Source organism: Diadema setosum, chromosome 5 (assembly GCF_964275005.1).
Source record: "Diadema setosum chromosome 5, eeDiaSeto1, whole genome shotgun sequence".
Lineage (NCBI taxonomy): Eukaryota > Metazoa > Echinodermata > Echinoidea > Diadematoida > Diadematidae > Diadema > Diadema setosum.
In genome coordinates this window covers 1,886,634-1,902,800 of record NC_092689.1, presented here as the reverse complement: position 1 = coordinate 1,902,800, position 16,167 = coordinate 1,886,634, and the positions used below count along the sequence as shown (strand labels likewise).

Below are 16,167 nucleotides of genomic sequence, written 5' to 3'. Positions count from 1 at the left end.
GGTTTTAATCAAACTGACATGTTTCAATACCATCTCTCTGGCATATAAATGACTACATCAATACTTCAAAGCTAATTTTCACAAAATGGTCCATTTCTACTGATTAGCTTTCATATGATTTTTATGGTAGGTTGTTCTAAATGAGGTGGGGCTACAAATGAATAATTCAGCAGATGAAAGTCTAAAAAAAACATGGGAAATTTAGAAATCTGACAAGTGATGCCTGGTGATCCTAGCAGGTTTTCATGATAGATCACATTACAAACTTAGAGAGAGTCTCCAATTCCTAACCGAACCCTACACATAATAATTATGGTACTCTAATGTCACAAAAACTTAATGCTGTATCATTTTGTTTTGTCTGAACCAATGGCCATGATAAACTTGCGGTTTTGACGGACACTTTCACATATAAAAGAGTAAGTCACAATGTCTTGCAAAGGTCAATGACTTGTGAGGAGCATGTGCTCATTAATATGGGCTTAACCTCAACTACAAAGAAAATAAAATGAAATAAGTAAATGAATAAACCTCAACGACAAAGAGCTCATGATATTGTGTGGTGTTAATCTAAAGATGCATAACCATTTCAGTACATGATGTGTTATCATAACACAAAGTATATCACCACATATAATTCTCCTTTGTGCTTTGAAGGGTTAACATGAGATTTCCATCACTACGTATTATAGTTTCGAGATCATTTAAGCATATACCAACCTGGCAATCTACTCTGCCGATGGAGAGTCTCTTGGCGTAGTCATCAGCAACATGCTGCTTTTCAGTTCCCCTGAATACATTCAATAGAAAAAGAAAGAATTGCAACAGATCAGTGCATCCATTATGGAATAGAAACTCATTATTCTTTACCAATTTCATAAAAGTGTCTTGTCTGAGAATTGCTGAATTAATATGAAAACACTCCTCATCTCTATGAGCAATGTCCAGACAATCATTGGCGGTTCAATGCTGCCGTAAAGTCCTATCCATTCATTCTTGCCACCATAGTCATGAATAACAGATTGAGTGTTGAAGACCCAAATGATAATATGCCCAATTTATTCTTATAATTTTGGGTAAGAAATGAACTGGACTACTAACTGTTAGGCATAATGTAACTTCTAATTGTTCCCGAGATGGTGAAAATGTAGTGATTGCGTAATAAAAGTATCAAATGAAATGAATAGTGACTTGACAAGGCCTTGAAAACATACATACTTTGACAGCACTTGTCAAATTTGTGGAGTGAATCATTTTGAAAGCAGTAGATCACACCTCTGATAAGGTCATCCACCATCAATCAGAACATCTTACATCAATACAACTAACTCAATTTATTTTTACATCTCCCTCTTGATTGTTATCGATATCACACATCATGGCTTGAAACATACGTGTTCTTCCTCAAGTGTTCATCAGAATGATGCTAACTTGATCTTAAAACAAAAACAAAAACAAAAAATGAAACTCAAACTCTGCAAACACACACACTTACGTCACAGCATCATGGTGTTGAGCAACAGCCATAGCTTCCCCTGCAAACATTAAAAACAAAAACAAACTGTGTTTCACTCTCTGGTCTTGTAAATGAGACTTTTTCCAGAGGTTACTCTACACAGTTCAAAAATTTAAATGGCTTCTTACAGTTTCTCAAGGATTCCATTTAAATTTATGCATGGACAAAAACTATTTGAAAATAAGTTATTTGAGATAGTTCCAATACATACTCAGTATAATCGATTGAAGACTGTCCTTATGCAGATGTCTGCTGCAAATAGTCATGGTAAGTCATTTAGCACAATGTCTAAATGCATAATCATATCAATGTTTTGATGTTTAACTTTCAGTCATGCAGACCTTACATCAGCAACATCACAGTTGTGAAATTAGGCTACTGAAATCTGTGGGGGTAACACTGCACAAGACAAAGGGAAGGAGAGAGAGGGAGAGAAGGAGAGAGAAACAGGTAGCCAAATGACTACCAAAGCAGAACCAAACCCGAGTGCAGGGCTACCAATATTCCCACATCACACTCAGGCAGATTCCAAAGGGCAATCAGGAAGATAATTGTAATTCACATGCAGACTCAATGGTTCGAACTGATGAAGGTGGTTTAAATTTAGACCATGGACTAAAATAAGTGTGAAATAGGCTTAGTCAAAGTCAAAATAATACCTAAATCAGTAAAACTTCTGGTGTTTATTGTCAGGACATGAAGAGACATTTCAGTTTTCAGGAAGCCTCCTGTAGAATCAGGTAGACTTGCCAGCTCTACCAGTGAAAACTTACTTAATCTTTCTGACGTTACTCCTGATTTTCTGAAGCTACTTGGACCAGTGAAGGCTTCCAGCTGTTTGCAGACCTGATGATATGTGTCAGGAAAAGAAAACAAGATGTGAAAAATACAGCAGCTGACAAGTTGATTAAAATATCCATGAGCAAGTTTCATATAGACATAGGTAAAAGTCTGATTTAAAGTTACTATGAGCATGCTGGCAGTGAATGCAGTAACCACACTCTATCTGGACACTTCTGAAATCATTCATAAACACTGGATTTTGTGATATTTCCATGAATGACATCATCAATGGCGTCATATTAAGGACATCATTCTTCAAAACTGTGTACTACATTAACTACACTATCACATCCTTTCCCAACACAAAGCACTGCTTACATCACATTCAACATTCTTAAAATTCACAGCACCATTACAGTTGAACCTCTATTATCCGGCCTCCCTTTATCCGGATCTCTCTATTATCCGGACGCAATCTCGCTGTGATTTAGCCCAACTCCTTGAGAACTCCTACACAAACACACATGAATTACATATTACTTCCAACATGATTAACATACATTACATCAAATTTCCTTCCAAATTGCTTACCCTCAGACATTTTAACATCCCCAAACATCCCCAAATGTAACAATGAAAAGGTTGCAGTATACACATTACTACATGTGGTACTACAATGGGCTACATCAGTACATGTGTATGTATGCACATGTATAAAGCACTGAGTCTCCCGTATCCAGCCAAATCCCTTATCCGGATGAGCCCCGGTCCCGACTTGTCTGGATACGAGAGGTTCAACTGTATAAGAAGTGGCCAACTTGCACACAAAACTATTGTCACTCAATCGTCGCTTCTGCCACCAACAGACTACCACAACATGACATCAGTAATAATCATACCTGGAGAAGGTTGTTAGACTCCCTCACATAGCCCTTGATGGCTGGTCTGCTGACAAAGTACCCACTCCAGAAGTTGTGGGGAGCGTCGCCGTACGGCATGAAGTCCTGGCTCTTAGTGGTCCACGTCTTGTTGGCTTCGTTCAGGTTGGAGACATAACACGATGGTGTGGAGTAGAGCAGATAGAGTCCTGTATCATTCTCCTGTGATGAGAAAGAGATGAAGCCTTAGTCAGTGAGGTAGAACATCGCTTGAAAAGCCCTATTGCTTTCTCCTTTACATCATTCTTCAAATGAACTGCATGAAAGAACTATATACCACCCAAATAGTATAATATGTTAATTTTCCCTAGTTTCATTCCAAATGGGTGAAGATACAGACACTGATTGATATTGGTTTCTGTCTTTATTTTTCTACACCTCAAAACCTGTCTGTTGGTCCTCTTACCAATTTAAGTATCAATCTTTCCAAGTACCTGCCCTAAGTCAAATGATGGCAGTCCATTGCCTCTGAATATGCAAAGCAACTTATTATTAACATCATCTTAAGTATGTCAACTCTCAGCTCTAGAGGATGTGGGAGACCAAGGAAGACCTGGTCTGAATGTGTCTGGGCTGACACTAGGATGTGAGGCCTGACTTGCATTGAGCCGCTAGACAGGGTCTCACGGAGGGCGTGTGTTAGACTTTACAGCTGCCTGTTGCCTACCCCAGAACCCAGAACAAGCACAGCAAGAAAACTAGAAACTGGATCAGGCCAGGAGGATTGAGCAGGAGGATTGAGGAACAAAGATACATCTCAGAAAATCATGCCCTTTTTCTGTCTTATCACACAGCTTTAAGCTCACCTTGGCATTGACATATTTCATCAGCTTGTCAAGATTCTTGTACCATGCGTTGGCATTCTCATACTGGAAGTCAGAGCCCATGGTTAGGATGATGTGATTGGTTGCAAAGAAAGCGGCCTACAGATGGAAAACAAGAGGTGAGGCATAGACTGGAAATGTCATGGTTAACTGAATATTGGCAGAAATGAGGAGACAATTTTATCATTACCTTCCATAATAATCTTGGAACCATTTATATGCAATGTAGTCTTGTTTCAATCCCAACGAATGGGATGTTAATATGAATACAGTTAATAACAATTCCAAAAGTCTAATACAAACCTCTTTCTTAATGAAGCCACTGAACGATGTTAGCAAATATTTGTCTCTACTTCTGCTGTGATTCTCATTTGTTAATGATACCTTCCTCTTATCCCAACAATATTTCACTGCCCCTGTTGACGTTTTCAAACCAACATTTGTACGAGTGAGACACTTGATCAAATGTTCATTAAAAAGGAGTATAGGCCTCATCTGTTCAGAGCTAGCACATTATGAAGATCAATTTAAATGACATCTCAAGAATTACTGGTCATCAACCATCCTGTAATTGGAGGGCCAGAAAAGCATGATTATGAGCTTGGTCAAAGGTGAACAATTCCTTCCAATACACAGTACAATACAGTTTCAACCACTAACTGCTTCTGAGCCTTATGAAGGTCCTGCAGAGCACTTGGTTAAAGGTCCTGTTTACCGCTGGGAGTAGTAATTAAAAAAAAAGAATTCAAGATATTACATTTAATGCATATGTGTAGGTCCGTTGTATCACAAAACAAACTACCATATAAATTTTTTGCTATGAAGCCTAAAATATATGGAGATATCACTATTTTTCTCAATAAACCATAACTGTAGATGGTGTGGTCTAGAGACATTTTTAATACAACTATTGTTCACATTCTGTAGGTTCCTATACTTATACTTAGTATAATAATGACTATACTGATTCAAATTTGTACATTGGTAGTTTCGATCCCTAGCTCACATTTTAGAACTATTTTGAAGCACTAAAGCTGTGTTTTTGTTTCATCTGCAAGTATTAAATAATGCCTTTAACACTGTACTGCATTGATAATATATTTTCCTTTAAGTAGAGCATGGGCCTTCCCCTATTCTCACGCTTGTTTCTCTTCTCCTGCATAAAAACAAAGAACAAAACCAGAAATCCACCTGAAAGCATAAGTGACGCATTCCGAAAGTGGAAGAGAATGACATGAAACGGCTCTTCATCCTGTCCTTTCAATATGAAGAGGGTATTAGACTGCACACAATACTGTACAATGAGGAATGTTGGCGTGCATTTTTAAAGGACAAGTTCACCTTCATAAACATAAGGATTGAGAGAATGGAGCAATATTAGTAGAACACATCAGTGAAAGTTGGAGGAAAATTGGACAATCGATGCAAAAGTTATGAATTTTTAAAATTTTTGTGTTGGAACCGCTGGATGAAGAGACTACTAAAGGCTCATGATGTCATATGAGTACAACAGTATAAAGAAAATGTAAAGAAAACTCAACATATTTTCACTTTTTTCGCATAATAAAAGAGCACCTGACTTGCCTCTTTCTAAAGGCAATGGGAATAATATTACGTATAACATATGTCAGTAACGAGTCCAGGGAATGTGTACTTTTTTCAAAAGATGAAATTTTGTGAAATTCTCCTTATATTTTCCTTATGTTGTTGTACGCATGTTAAATCATACACGGCAGTAGTCTTCTCATCCAGCGGTGACTGCGCAAAAACTTCAAAAATTCTTAACTTTTGAACGGATTGTCCGATTTTCCTCAAACTTTCATTGATGTGTTCTACTAATATTGCTACATTCTCTCAATCCTTATGTTAATGAAGGTGAACTTGTCCTTTAATTTCGCGAATTTTGCAAGCGCCAACATTCGCGAAATTAAAATGAACGTGAAAGTTGTTGCCTACACGATATGCATCGGATGCCAGTGGCAATTCGCGAAAATTTCATGCTGCGATAAAGGCTGTTGGCTCCAATTCGCAAAATGTTCATGCCACAAATATATTGTGTTTTACAGTACCTGGTCCCTGCACCACTTCACAAAGGCTTCCACTCGATCGTCTACGTTGTAATCAAACAACCGCGGATCATCCTGCAATTGATAGAGTTTCAACGAAACAGGAAGAAGCAATTAGACCACCTGTAAACACTCTCAAACCAATGACGAATTAACATATTATTGTTATCACATCACTCCACAAGGTGAGTGTAACAAAACTAAAACCTCTTGACAAGGTTTACAACATCCTGAGTCTAAAATGTCATACATGAGGTATGTGCATGATGCAGAAGAATCCCACACTTACATTAAAAACATGCATATACACTAAAATAATATTTATTTTGTAATCAACTAAAAATAGCAGGCTCTCACAAGTGGTACATGTACATGTGGCTTTCTGTTTTCTTTTCTTTTTCTTTTCTTTTTTCTTGGGGGGGGGTCTAATTCTGCTTTGCTTAACAAATTTGTCATCTGTAAAAATCTATGTCTGCCATTAGATTCCTACGATCCTACTAGCAATTAACAAATAGGCTGTATCTCCATAATTAACATGGATAAAATGGAACAGTCATACTCTTTTTCTATCTTTCATGCAAATATTTTTGTTTGATTTATGCCTGCATTTATGGAACATTTGAAGTTGTGAGAGGTTTGCAGTAAATTCATGTGTTTTTAGTTCTTGAAAGGACTGTACATTGGTAAACAAGGACCCAACAAAGAGAAGAGTGGAGGAGGGAAGTGACATAAGGGAGAGTGTGAGGAAGGCAAATAGTGACAGCCAAAGGGCAGTGGTGAGCTGGAAGTAGAAGTTGCACTAGTGGAAAACGAGAATAGGATACAGGTAAAGGGTTTGGAAATCAGTGGGAGGAAAAATATGAACCAGTCCGAGGGGGGGGGGGAAGAAGGTTGGACAATTATGGAGATAAGAGAAGGAGAAGTGAAGAGATGTGAAATTCTGAGTGATGTACAGTGTATCATAAAATGAAGCAAGAGAAAAACAAAGTCGGAAAGTAATATGAACTATGGAATGCAGAATCAAAAACTACAAGTTGGACGATGTAGGTGGTGTTTCTATATCCTGTTCCAGACATCAGAGAACTTCTGAGTATTATATCATAAAATGAAGCAAGAGAAAACAAAGTCAGTAAGTGATGCGGACTATGGAATGCAGAATCAAGAAATAGGAGTCGGACTATGTAGTTGGAGTCTATCTGGCTTCCAGATATTGAAGAAAAAACACAAATAATTTTAAAAATCTTACCTGGATGGGTGGGTCGCTACAACCTCTGTCAAAGCAGAATCCTTTTGGTGGGTTGTAACCGTTGTAGAGGGCACCAAAGAAGAGATCAGCGGGGCTGCCCAGACTCGGGTTACCGTGCCAAACTTGCTCCATGGTCTTCGTGTTGAGTCGGTGGAGCTTGTCATTGTAACTAAGACGGCCAAAGAAGAACCCATCAAAGCCCATCTAGTGGAGAGGACAGAGGGGGGATAAATATATCGTATATAATTATACACATATTATTATATTGCCCACAAATTTTGTGCGGGAGATGCAGCTGCGATGTTGAGTTGCAACCCATTTTAATGAGCTTTCCAAGCTGATTGCCCTCCATCAGAGTTCTGTTGATGCTGAGTGTGATTGCACTCAGCAGCATATATATGTGACCCGCTACAACAAAAAGGTCCTAAAGTCGCGCACGGTCGAAGCCGTGAAAATCGAGTTTGAAGTCAGAGCTTTAAAATTGGTCAAAACTTACGATTTTCTGATTTTGATATATTATTGGAGTTTAACGTGTCTTCTATCATCTGTCGAAATTTTGAAGCAAAATGATCAAAGGAAAGACCAAAAAATAGCGTTTTTCTGAGCCATGTTTTTTGGCGTTTCAACGAAGCAGAAACTGGTTCGAAAATTTGGATTGAGTGCCACAGATAGGTTCCGCCCCTAACAACGACCAGAGTGATCTCATTGGTCAGTTTGCTGCTTGCTGCTAACCGAAGCGTGAAGCTCGCACACTGCCCAGTCGACTGGTGCGTGCGGGCGGGGTCTGCTATGCTCAGCCGCTTCTCACATCCTGGTCACTGATTGGTTGGTGAGGAGACCGCCAACGCTGATGTGCTTGAATGAACTCTTCAGGGGTTGCTAGGACTTGCCTTCTATTGTCCAGAAGTGAAAACTGACTTGCGTGTCCGTTGATCACGATTGCGTCGAAAGGAAGACTTTTAGGGTGCTTTTCTCGAAACAGTGATTTTCCAGACGTCTCGACATGCTCTCTTTTAAACATCGATATCTCCGCAGCCGATTATTTTTATAAAATGTGTTATATATCAATCTAAAGCAGAAAGATTAGGGAATTATATCGTGCAATTTTCAAATAATCGACCTCGCCCGACTTTATGATCATTTTGTTGTAGCGGGTCACATATATATATACATAAAGACATATGAAAGTGATAAAATATTATCATAGTCAAGGTCGATACAGAAACACACATGGAAACAGGGTTACAACAACAGATCCCAAAAAGAAATAATGTGATGCATTACAAAACGCAAACAAGTGTTATGTACCTGCAATGAAGGCATAAAAGATTTGCTGATTGAATTTGTCTTTTTAAACATCTCAAGACGGTGAGAAATTTGGATGAACCTTGAATAGAAAGGGAACTAGCAAAGTACGAAAACATGCATTTTTTGGTACTCAGATTTTTGTTGTGGGGAGGGAAAAAGGGCAAGACAGGATATATAAAAAAAAACAGTACATTAACAAAAAAGAACTGCATTCAACAGCATCAAAACAAACCATGCAACAAGCTGAAAATGCTAACAATGTAGACAACCAAGTGATTTACTGTACATCCAGCACAACAACACTGCAAACACATAATGTTGATGCAGATTTCTTTCAAAAATCCACATTTCCAGGCTGATGCCAGTTCTGAATCTACTACAAAAATGCTCCATTCTGCAACTTCATCATCACTTATGTACTGTAAAAGTGGAAATTTTTGCAGTGTTGAAATTTTCACTCATTTCGCACAACTCAAAACTAGTGTGAATATAAAAGCACGCAAATATTTTTGCTTGCCATATGTTCCAGTAGTTGATGTCTTGATTCTGCGGAATTCAAAAACATGCGAAACTCCTCTTACCTCGCTGAGCATCATAAATTAGTAGCGCGAAAATATCCACTTTTACAGTAACATGTACATTCATTTTCTCTTTCTTTTTTCCTTTTCATTTTTGTTCACAAATATTCAAGTTTTATATACACCTGTATATAATATGAATGTCATATGGGGCTTGCCTTTTCTTTTTATTTTTGACTGGCATAAAACATTTAGCCTCTACAAACACTTCCTTTCCTCTGCCAGGAAAACCCTGGATTACATCGTAAAACTAAAAGGTGATGAAAAGTCAGAGTTCTGTACTATTCCAAATTACAACACACACTCAGATTTGATTTATGGTTTGTGAAACAGGAAGCCCATAAGACCTTGTGTCCAGGGGAAAATTTTGCATGAAAGGAAGAACGAGAATAGCTAATCTTTTGTTCAACAGCAATTCACTTTTAGATATCATCCACAGAGTGGAGGAAGGGCCGAGATAAAGCTCAGACCAAGAGATTCCGTTGCACACACACATACACACAGAAATGATATTGAAAGAAATACATAATGAATACGTGGTTCACTTTGACTGAAGCAGAATCAGACTAATTCCACTGCTATGTAGTTGATTTGACCTCTGTTTCTCATGCTAGCAATTATTTGTACCATACAATGTACATGTACATGACCCTTCTTTCATAATAATTTTGATGAAGTTTGACTGACCAAGGACTGATCTCTAACCCTCTCAAAAAGAAGGAATATTTTTTTTTATATTTCAATCCCTAACACCAAATACTCTAAAAGTGGAAATTTTTGTGCATTTTGCACGACCAGAAGGTAGTAGCAAAATAAAGGCATGCAAATTTTTGCATGCCATTTATGTCCCAGTAGTTAATGTCCTGATTCCGTAGAATAAAAAACACAATTAATTTTACCCAGCCAAGTGCGAAAAAATTACTCACACAAAAATACCCACTTTTACAGTAACATTACTGCGAACTTATTTCATAGAATCCCAAAATAGCAAAACTTAGTTTGATGGTCTTTGACTATGATCTTTACACCCTGTTACTGCAGGCAAATCTCTCATCATGTATTCCTCATCGTCTCACCAGATAATTCTACCGATGGACATACCCTGTCGCAGTGATGACTGGAAAATTACATTCTAAATTAGATTTCAGTGACCTTTGACCTTGCCTTTGACTTTCTACCACCATTAAATTTATGTACATGCAAGTAGATCTAATTCTGAAATCATTTTGAACTAAACTTTATTGATTGACTTTGAGGGATTTTGCCCACAATCTAGTTGATGCATAGTTACATCTTTTGTAGCACATCTGTGCCATGCACAAATAAAATTCAAAGTGCAGTTTATCGCAACCAATTGGCAAATTGCCCTACATCAACGTAGACAAGTAGGGAAGAGCAGTTTATCTATAATCGTAATAAAAAGCGGATGAATGGAAGGACAGACAGACAACCCAAAACATAATGCTTACTGCACCCTTTGAGAAGGATACATAAAAATAATAGACAACCTAATTTGAGATACTATAGCGCCATATGCTCTCCACTTAAAGGTCATGTCCTAAAGTGCTTGAGGAAATACGCCATAACTATGAACAATGAGGGGACTGAAATGGTGTATGCAAAGAGGAAATGCCAGGGGTCATGAAAACAAAAGCAATGGATACATAAATTACCTGAGGGAAATAGTGAGCAACAGCATTTTTGCTTAAAAAGTCGAAAGTGCCGACAGATGTCTGCATAATATAGGATAATTTATAGGTGTGTGAATTGGGCTTGGAGTAGGTGATTCTAAATACACATTATCTATTTTTGTATTTATTTTTTTGTTTTACCTGAGCAAAGAGAGCAGCCTGCTCTCTGGAGTGACCAAAGGGGTCAATATGCCAGGCCACTCGAGGGACACCACACTTGCCAAAAGTGTTGACCAGGAAGCGCAGGCCCTCGGTCATCTGGTCAATGATGGCATTGTAATGTGTGCAGGCCTCATCGTTCATACTCCAGCCACCATTGATGAATTCTAGTCTTCCTACAGGCCATAACACACAGAAAAATTAAAATCATCAGCTTGTCCCCTGAGAAATGATCACCTTTGGATCATTTAACAACTGAAGTTGGAAAATTGCAAACCAAACATTTTATAACATCTTGAATGAATCCAAATTTGAAATAGAAAATCTAATGATATGCCGACTAAAATTTTCTTTTAAACTTAAGTGACAAAGATGACTGTTAAATTGTCAAGCAAAACTGAGCTACTAGGTAAATGCAATGCAAAGCTATTACTATAGTAAACATTTTGAATTGCACTCTGAAAAATCATGCACATGTGGTGTGATAATTTTTCATATCATGTGTAAATCAATTGCATTCCCCTCTTTTTCTGTCTAGTTTGTCTGTCTGCCTATCTGTTTATCTTTTTTCTATAATTTCATTACTTGAACATTGTCCAACAGTAATGGTAATGTCTAAGGACAAACCTGTAACTTTCCATTAAGTGTACTCCAAATCTTAAATGTTGTAGGATTTGACATTATTCAGACTATGTCTATACAAATGTCTACCACACTTTAAGGAACTATTTAACACAAATGCATGTTGACTTGTGTTGATTCAAGGTACCCTCACCACCACCTATGTGTCCAAATGAATAGCTAAATATGTTCCATATATTTCATATTTCCATATTTTTTCTTCAGATCACTTGGATACTCTCCCCCCCCCCCCCAAAAAAAAAAAAAAAAAAAAAAAAAACCTTCCAAACCAAGATTCTCGATTATTGCTGAATACTAATGAGATTAATAAAAGACACTGTGGGAAAATATCTGTACCAGTTATGGTCATAATTAGGGGCAGGTGCATTCTAGTGTCTGTTGTTACATCGTATTAGTACTTTAGCAATGATTGACAAATGATGTCACTAGCAGAATTCTGGTTTGGAAGGTTTTTGGTTTGTATGTTTGTTGTTGTTGTTGTTGTGTTTTTTTCGCACTGAAGAAAAATAGTAGAAATATCATCATGAAATACATGTATATGATACATATTCAGATATATTCTTTTGGTCAAATAAGTGATGATCAGGATATCATGAGTCAAAACAAGTCAACATGCACTTGTATCGCATAGTTCTTTTGATTTGGAGCATTCAGGTGAATTACCTTCGCTGACAAGCTGGCGGACAAGGAACTGCGTCTTTTCATCCTGCTGGTGCCACCAACGCTCAAAGAAGGCCGTCTCTACGTAGATGAACCTTCGTCCAGGGTCCTTGGCAAGTTCAGAGGTCACAGAATCCAGAATGTACTGTACCCCAGCGTGCTGAATGCTGTTGTTGGCTGCAAAGAAGAACAAATGGTACTCAAATGAGTAAGAAGTATATTATACTCTATAATATACCTTATGAGATGTATTACTAGTTGAAAAAGATGTGATTTGCTGAAAATGACAGTAGTGATATTTTATTTCATAATTCTCGCTTTGAAAATCAAGGTGAGATCCTGCTCATGCACATAATACACGTAAATAGTAACAATACAAAAATACTTCAACTACACACTATAATTTGATTTAAATGGTACTCATTCTTTTTGGGTTGAATAAACAGATCCTGCACTGTGAGCTGATTCTTCTGGAAATGAATTAATTTACGACCAGCAAAATGTTTGGTGTGCATTAGGTGTGTCCATCTACAAAATTTGAACAATCAGACAATCTGCTCATTATTGAATTCCTAGTGAAAATCGGTATATCTCCAAATGAAAAAAAGTAAATATCAAGATGTGCGGCTATATATACAGAAATTTCATTCCCATGTTTGCTTGGGTTTTCTTTTTTTTTAAAGAAAGGACCACATCACATCACAAAGTGAAATATTTTTTAACATAAATAAATGATTAACAAATAGAGATGGCAATTTCCATGCTTCCACGGATACTGTGTCTGCCTACTACTAGCAACAAAGCCAGTATGACACATAATCCGACGCATCAGGGGCAGATTGAGTATAATCTATCTTAGACTGTCATACAAAAGCAGGAAATGTCCAGAACAATTAACAGCTATTTGAGATTTATTCACATCTGCAAACCCATGTCTCAGTCAGGAACCATCTAACAAAAAGTTATAAAAGTGGGCACACTCACCTCCATAGAGATACTCATCAACAGTCTTGAGCCAGCCTACATCATCATGAGTGTGTGGGACCAGATGTACATTCACCCTGTTCGCCTTGGTGGGGTTACATGACTAAAATTTGGGACAATAGAATGAAATAACCAAAGAAATTACCCTTTCCTTCACACAGGTGCTGGCCACACTGTGCTGTTATAAACACATTCAGAGACATTTAAGTCAACATAAAAGGCTCCAAGTAGAATGGCTTTATGGCATAATCATGGAAACCTGCATCATAAACCACCAGAAAGTCGCCAGACATGGCTATTAGTTAAGGGCAGATTTTGAGAAGTAGTTTCAAAGCATTTTAACTCAATACAAATATACTTTCCTAACCTATTAAAATGATGTTAACACATTGAAGATGGGCTGATTATGTTACAACATGCACTTTCCACAGATGCCTGCCGGAGTGTACTCATGACTAGCCTTTAGTGGGTTAAGAAAGTACACACTCTGGAAAAGCATATACAGAGAAAAGTGGGTGTGATGTCTTGCTGTTTAGGGTCTAGAGTCAACTATACTCATCACCCAGCTTTGCTCTGTTCAATGATTAGGACAAAAAAAAAAGGAATAGGATTTAAAAACAAAAACAACAAAACCTACAATGAATAAAATGGATTATATGAAAACCTACAATGAATAAAATGGATTATATGAAGAGTTTGTTTGCAAAAACTGATAAGTCCATATTTGTCAAATGAAGATATTTGCGATTAAAGGTCAAGAAAAACAAAGAGAATAATAAGAAAATTTTTGCTTCTTTTGACCATAACATCAAAAATATACCTTTATATGCAGTGATCAATATATCATTTAAAAGGTATTATTTTGTACTTTATGGCAGAGACCGTATTTCAAAATCTTCAAAAATGGACTTATCGGTTTTTGCAAACAAACTCTTCATATGTTGAAATTGTGCAATTTGTGTCTAAGCATGTAATAAATGTATCCATGACTATTTATCACTAACTTTCAAAGCAGTAGAATCATGATCTTTTCAAAAGTTATCAGAGTTAAAAGAAAATAGTGGGTGAAAGTCTTAAAGACATGAAAACGGGTTGCTAAGATAACACCACTGACTTACCCATGGCACTGTATCTTATCTTATTGCTTATTTTACAAAAAAGTGTTCAAGGAAAACATCAAAAACACAATTTATCATTCATTTCATCATCCCAAACTTTGGAATTAAGTAGATTTGCTCTTTCACTTCAGAAAATACAAAAACCTAAAAAGTGTCCCCTGCCTTTTACCTAAATTTATTTTTAAGTCTGCACTTAAAAATGGGGCATGTGACTTTGTTGGTTTTGTGATGCTTAACACATTTGGATTTAATTTGTATTGACAGTTTAGTTTAGAACAGAACGTGGAGTAGAATTTTCTAGAAAAGGAAATACACAAATTTTGCACTTCGCCACAACTCACACTGCCAGTGTCAGATTACACCACACTAGAACAAGGACTGGGTGCATGGACCAAGTTTAAATAGACTACACTGTTTTGAACTGATGGGACTACCACGACAAGAGTTGGGCTTTTCATCACTCCAGCCAGGGCAGGGCAGGCGTGTTGTTGTTTTCACTACGGTACTGGGGAAGAGCCGAGTGGAGCAGGCTAACAAAGCGAGAAGGGGAATACTAGCTTGATTAACTAAAATTACAACCACAGGAACCAGGGGCATGGGCAGATCTAAATGTACCTTATGGCTTTAGAAATTACTGTAAACACATGAACAAACAAAAACTATTGAAAGCGAAAACGCCACTTCGTCACTGACCACGTAAATTCACTTCATGTGTAATATGTATGCTATGGTATAGTTATGTAGGCCCTACGCCTAACGCGAACGTTACTCTTTAGCTCGGAAAAAAAAAAAACAAAAAAAAAAACGAAGATGAATAACATACCAACACTCTAACTTCAAGAATATTTACCTGGTAACCACAGGTAGCATTTGCAGCGACAACAGCAATACAGAGAACCATAGAAAGCAAAAACTGTTTGGAACCCATGTTGTTTCCTTTCACAAATTTTGTGACTCCACTTCACAACAGCAACCTGCGCCTGCGAAGTTGCGTTATCATCGCACAGTTGCCATAGGCGGGACGTCGCGTCAGTCGCTCGGCGCGGCTCTTGCTGGTGGTGTATATTGCAGACAGCGAAGGCACCGGTCACATCATCATGTGACTCTCGGTGAAGCCATGTGACTGACAGCGGCCTGCATTGGGTCATTTAGCCTTTGTCTCAGCCGTTCCCTCTCTCTTTCGTGATAACCCTGATAGCGAAAGCACAATGCGTGGAGCAACGATCCTCATAAAATGTATGGTTCAGAAAGGGAAGGGGAGAGGAGGGGGGAATAAAAAGGGAGAGGGGCTGTAAAAGAAGAAACCCATAAATTGATATTATTTTTGTGTTGAAAGACAAAAAGAAAAATCAGTTTTATGAAAAATAAACAGGGGGTATTCAAGAGTAAAATGGGTTGAGCGTATATCGCATGATACTTGGACTTGGAGAGCTCTTGGAAAGAATGAGGGAACTGATTGAATGATAACAAGATTCTGATAGACCAGTAATTACAGTTGCGATGATCGTGAAACAACAAACTTAATGACGGACTACTGAGACAAATTACAAAACTGAAGATAATTATGATGATGGTAATAATCTAATAATGATGACGTGATGATTACGATAATAACAAGGGTAATATTGATAATCTCTTCATTAAACATATAATG

At 37.6% G+C, this 16,167-nt stretch overlaps 1 protein-coding gene across 1 annotated transcript in view; it reads right to left on the bottom strand.

Annotated features, from left to right (window-relative positions):
* The window catches only part of LOC140228505 (lysosomal alpha-mannosidase-like), a 28,346-nt gene extending 12,795 nt beyond the window's left edge, over positions 1–15,551 (bottom strand). Inside the window, exons 1-11 of the mRNA XM_072308737.1 lie at positions 15,364–15,551; positions 13,396–13,498; positions 12,415–12,588; positions 11,092–11,285; positions 7,374–7,577; positions 6,131–6,202; positions 4,044–4,160; positions 3,199–3,399; positions 2,290–2,362; positions 1,496–1,535; positions 721–790 (exon numbers count right to left, since the gene is read on the bottom strand). Coding sequence (XP_072164838.1) covers positions 721–790; positions 1,496–1,535; positions 2,290–2,362; positions 3,199–3,399; positions 4,044–4,160; positions 6,131–6,202; positions 7,374–7,577; positions 11,092–11,285; positions 12,415–12,588; positions 13,396–13,498; positions 15,364–15,441 — 1,326 coding nt within the window. The 5' untranslated portion in view covers positions 15,442–15,551. The remainder of the gene's footprint in view (positions 1–720; positions 791–1,495; positions 1,536–2,289; positions 2,363–3,198; positions 3,400–4,043; positions 4,161–6,130; positions 6,203–7,373; positions 7,578–11,091; positions 11,286–12,414; positions 12,589–13,395; positions 13,499–15,363) is intronic.
* Positions 15,552–16,167: the final 616 nt, after the last annotated feature.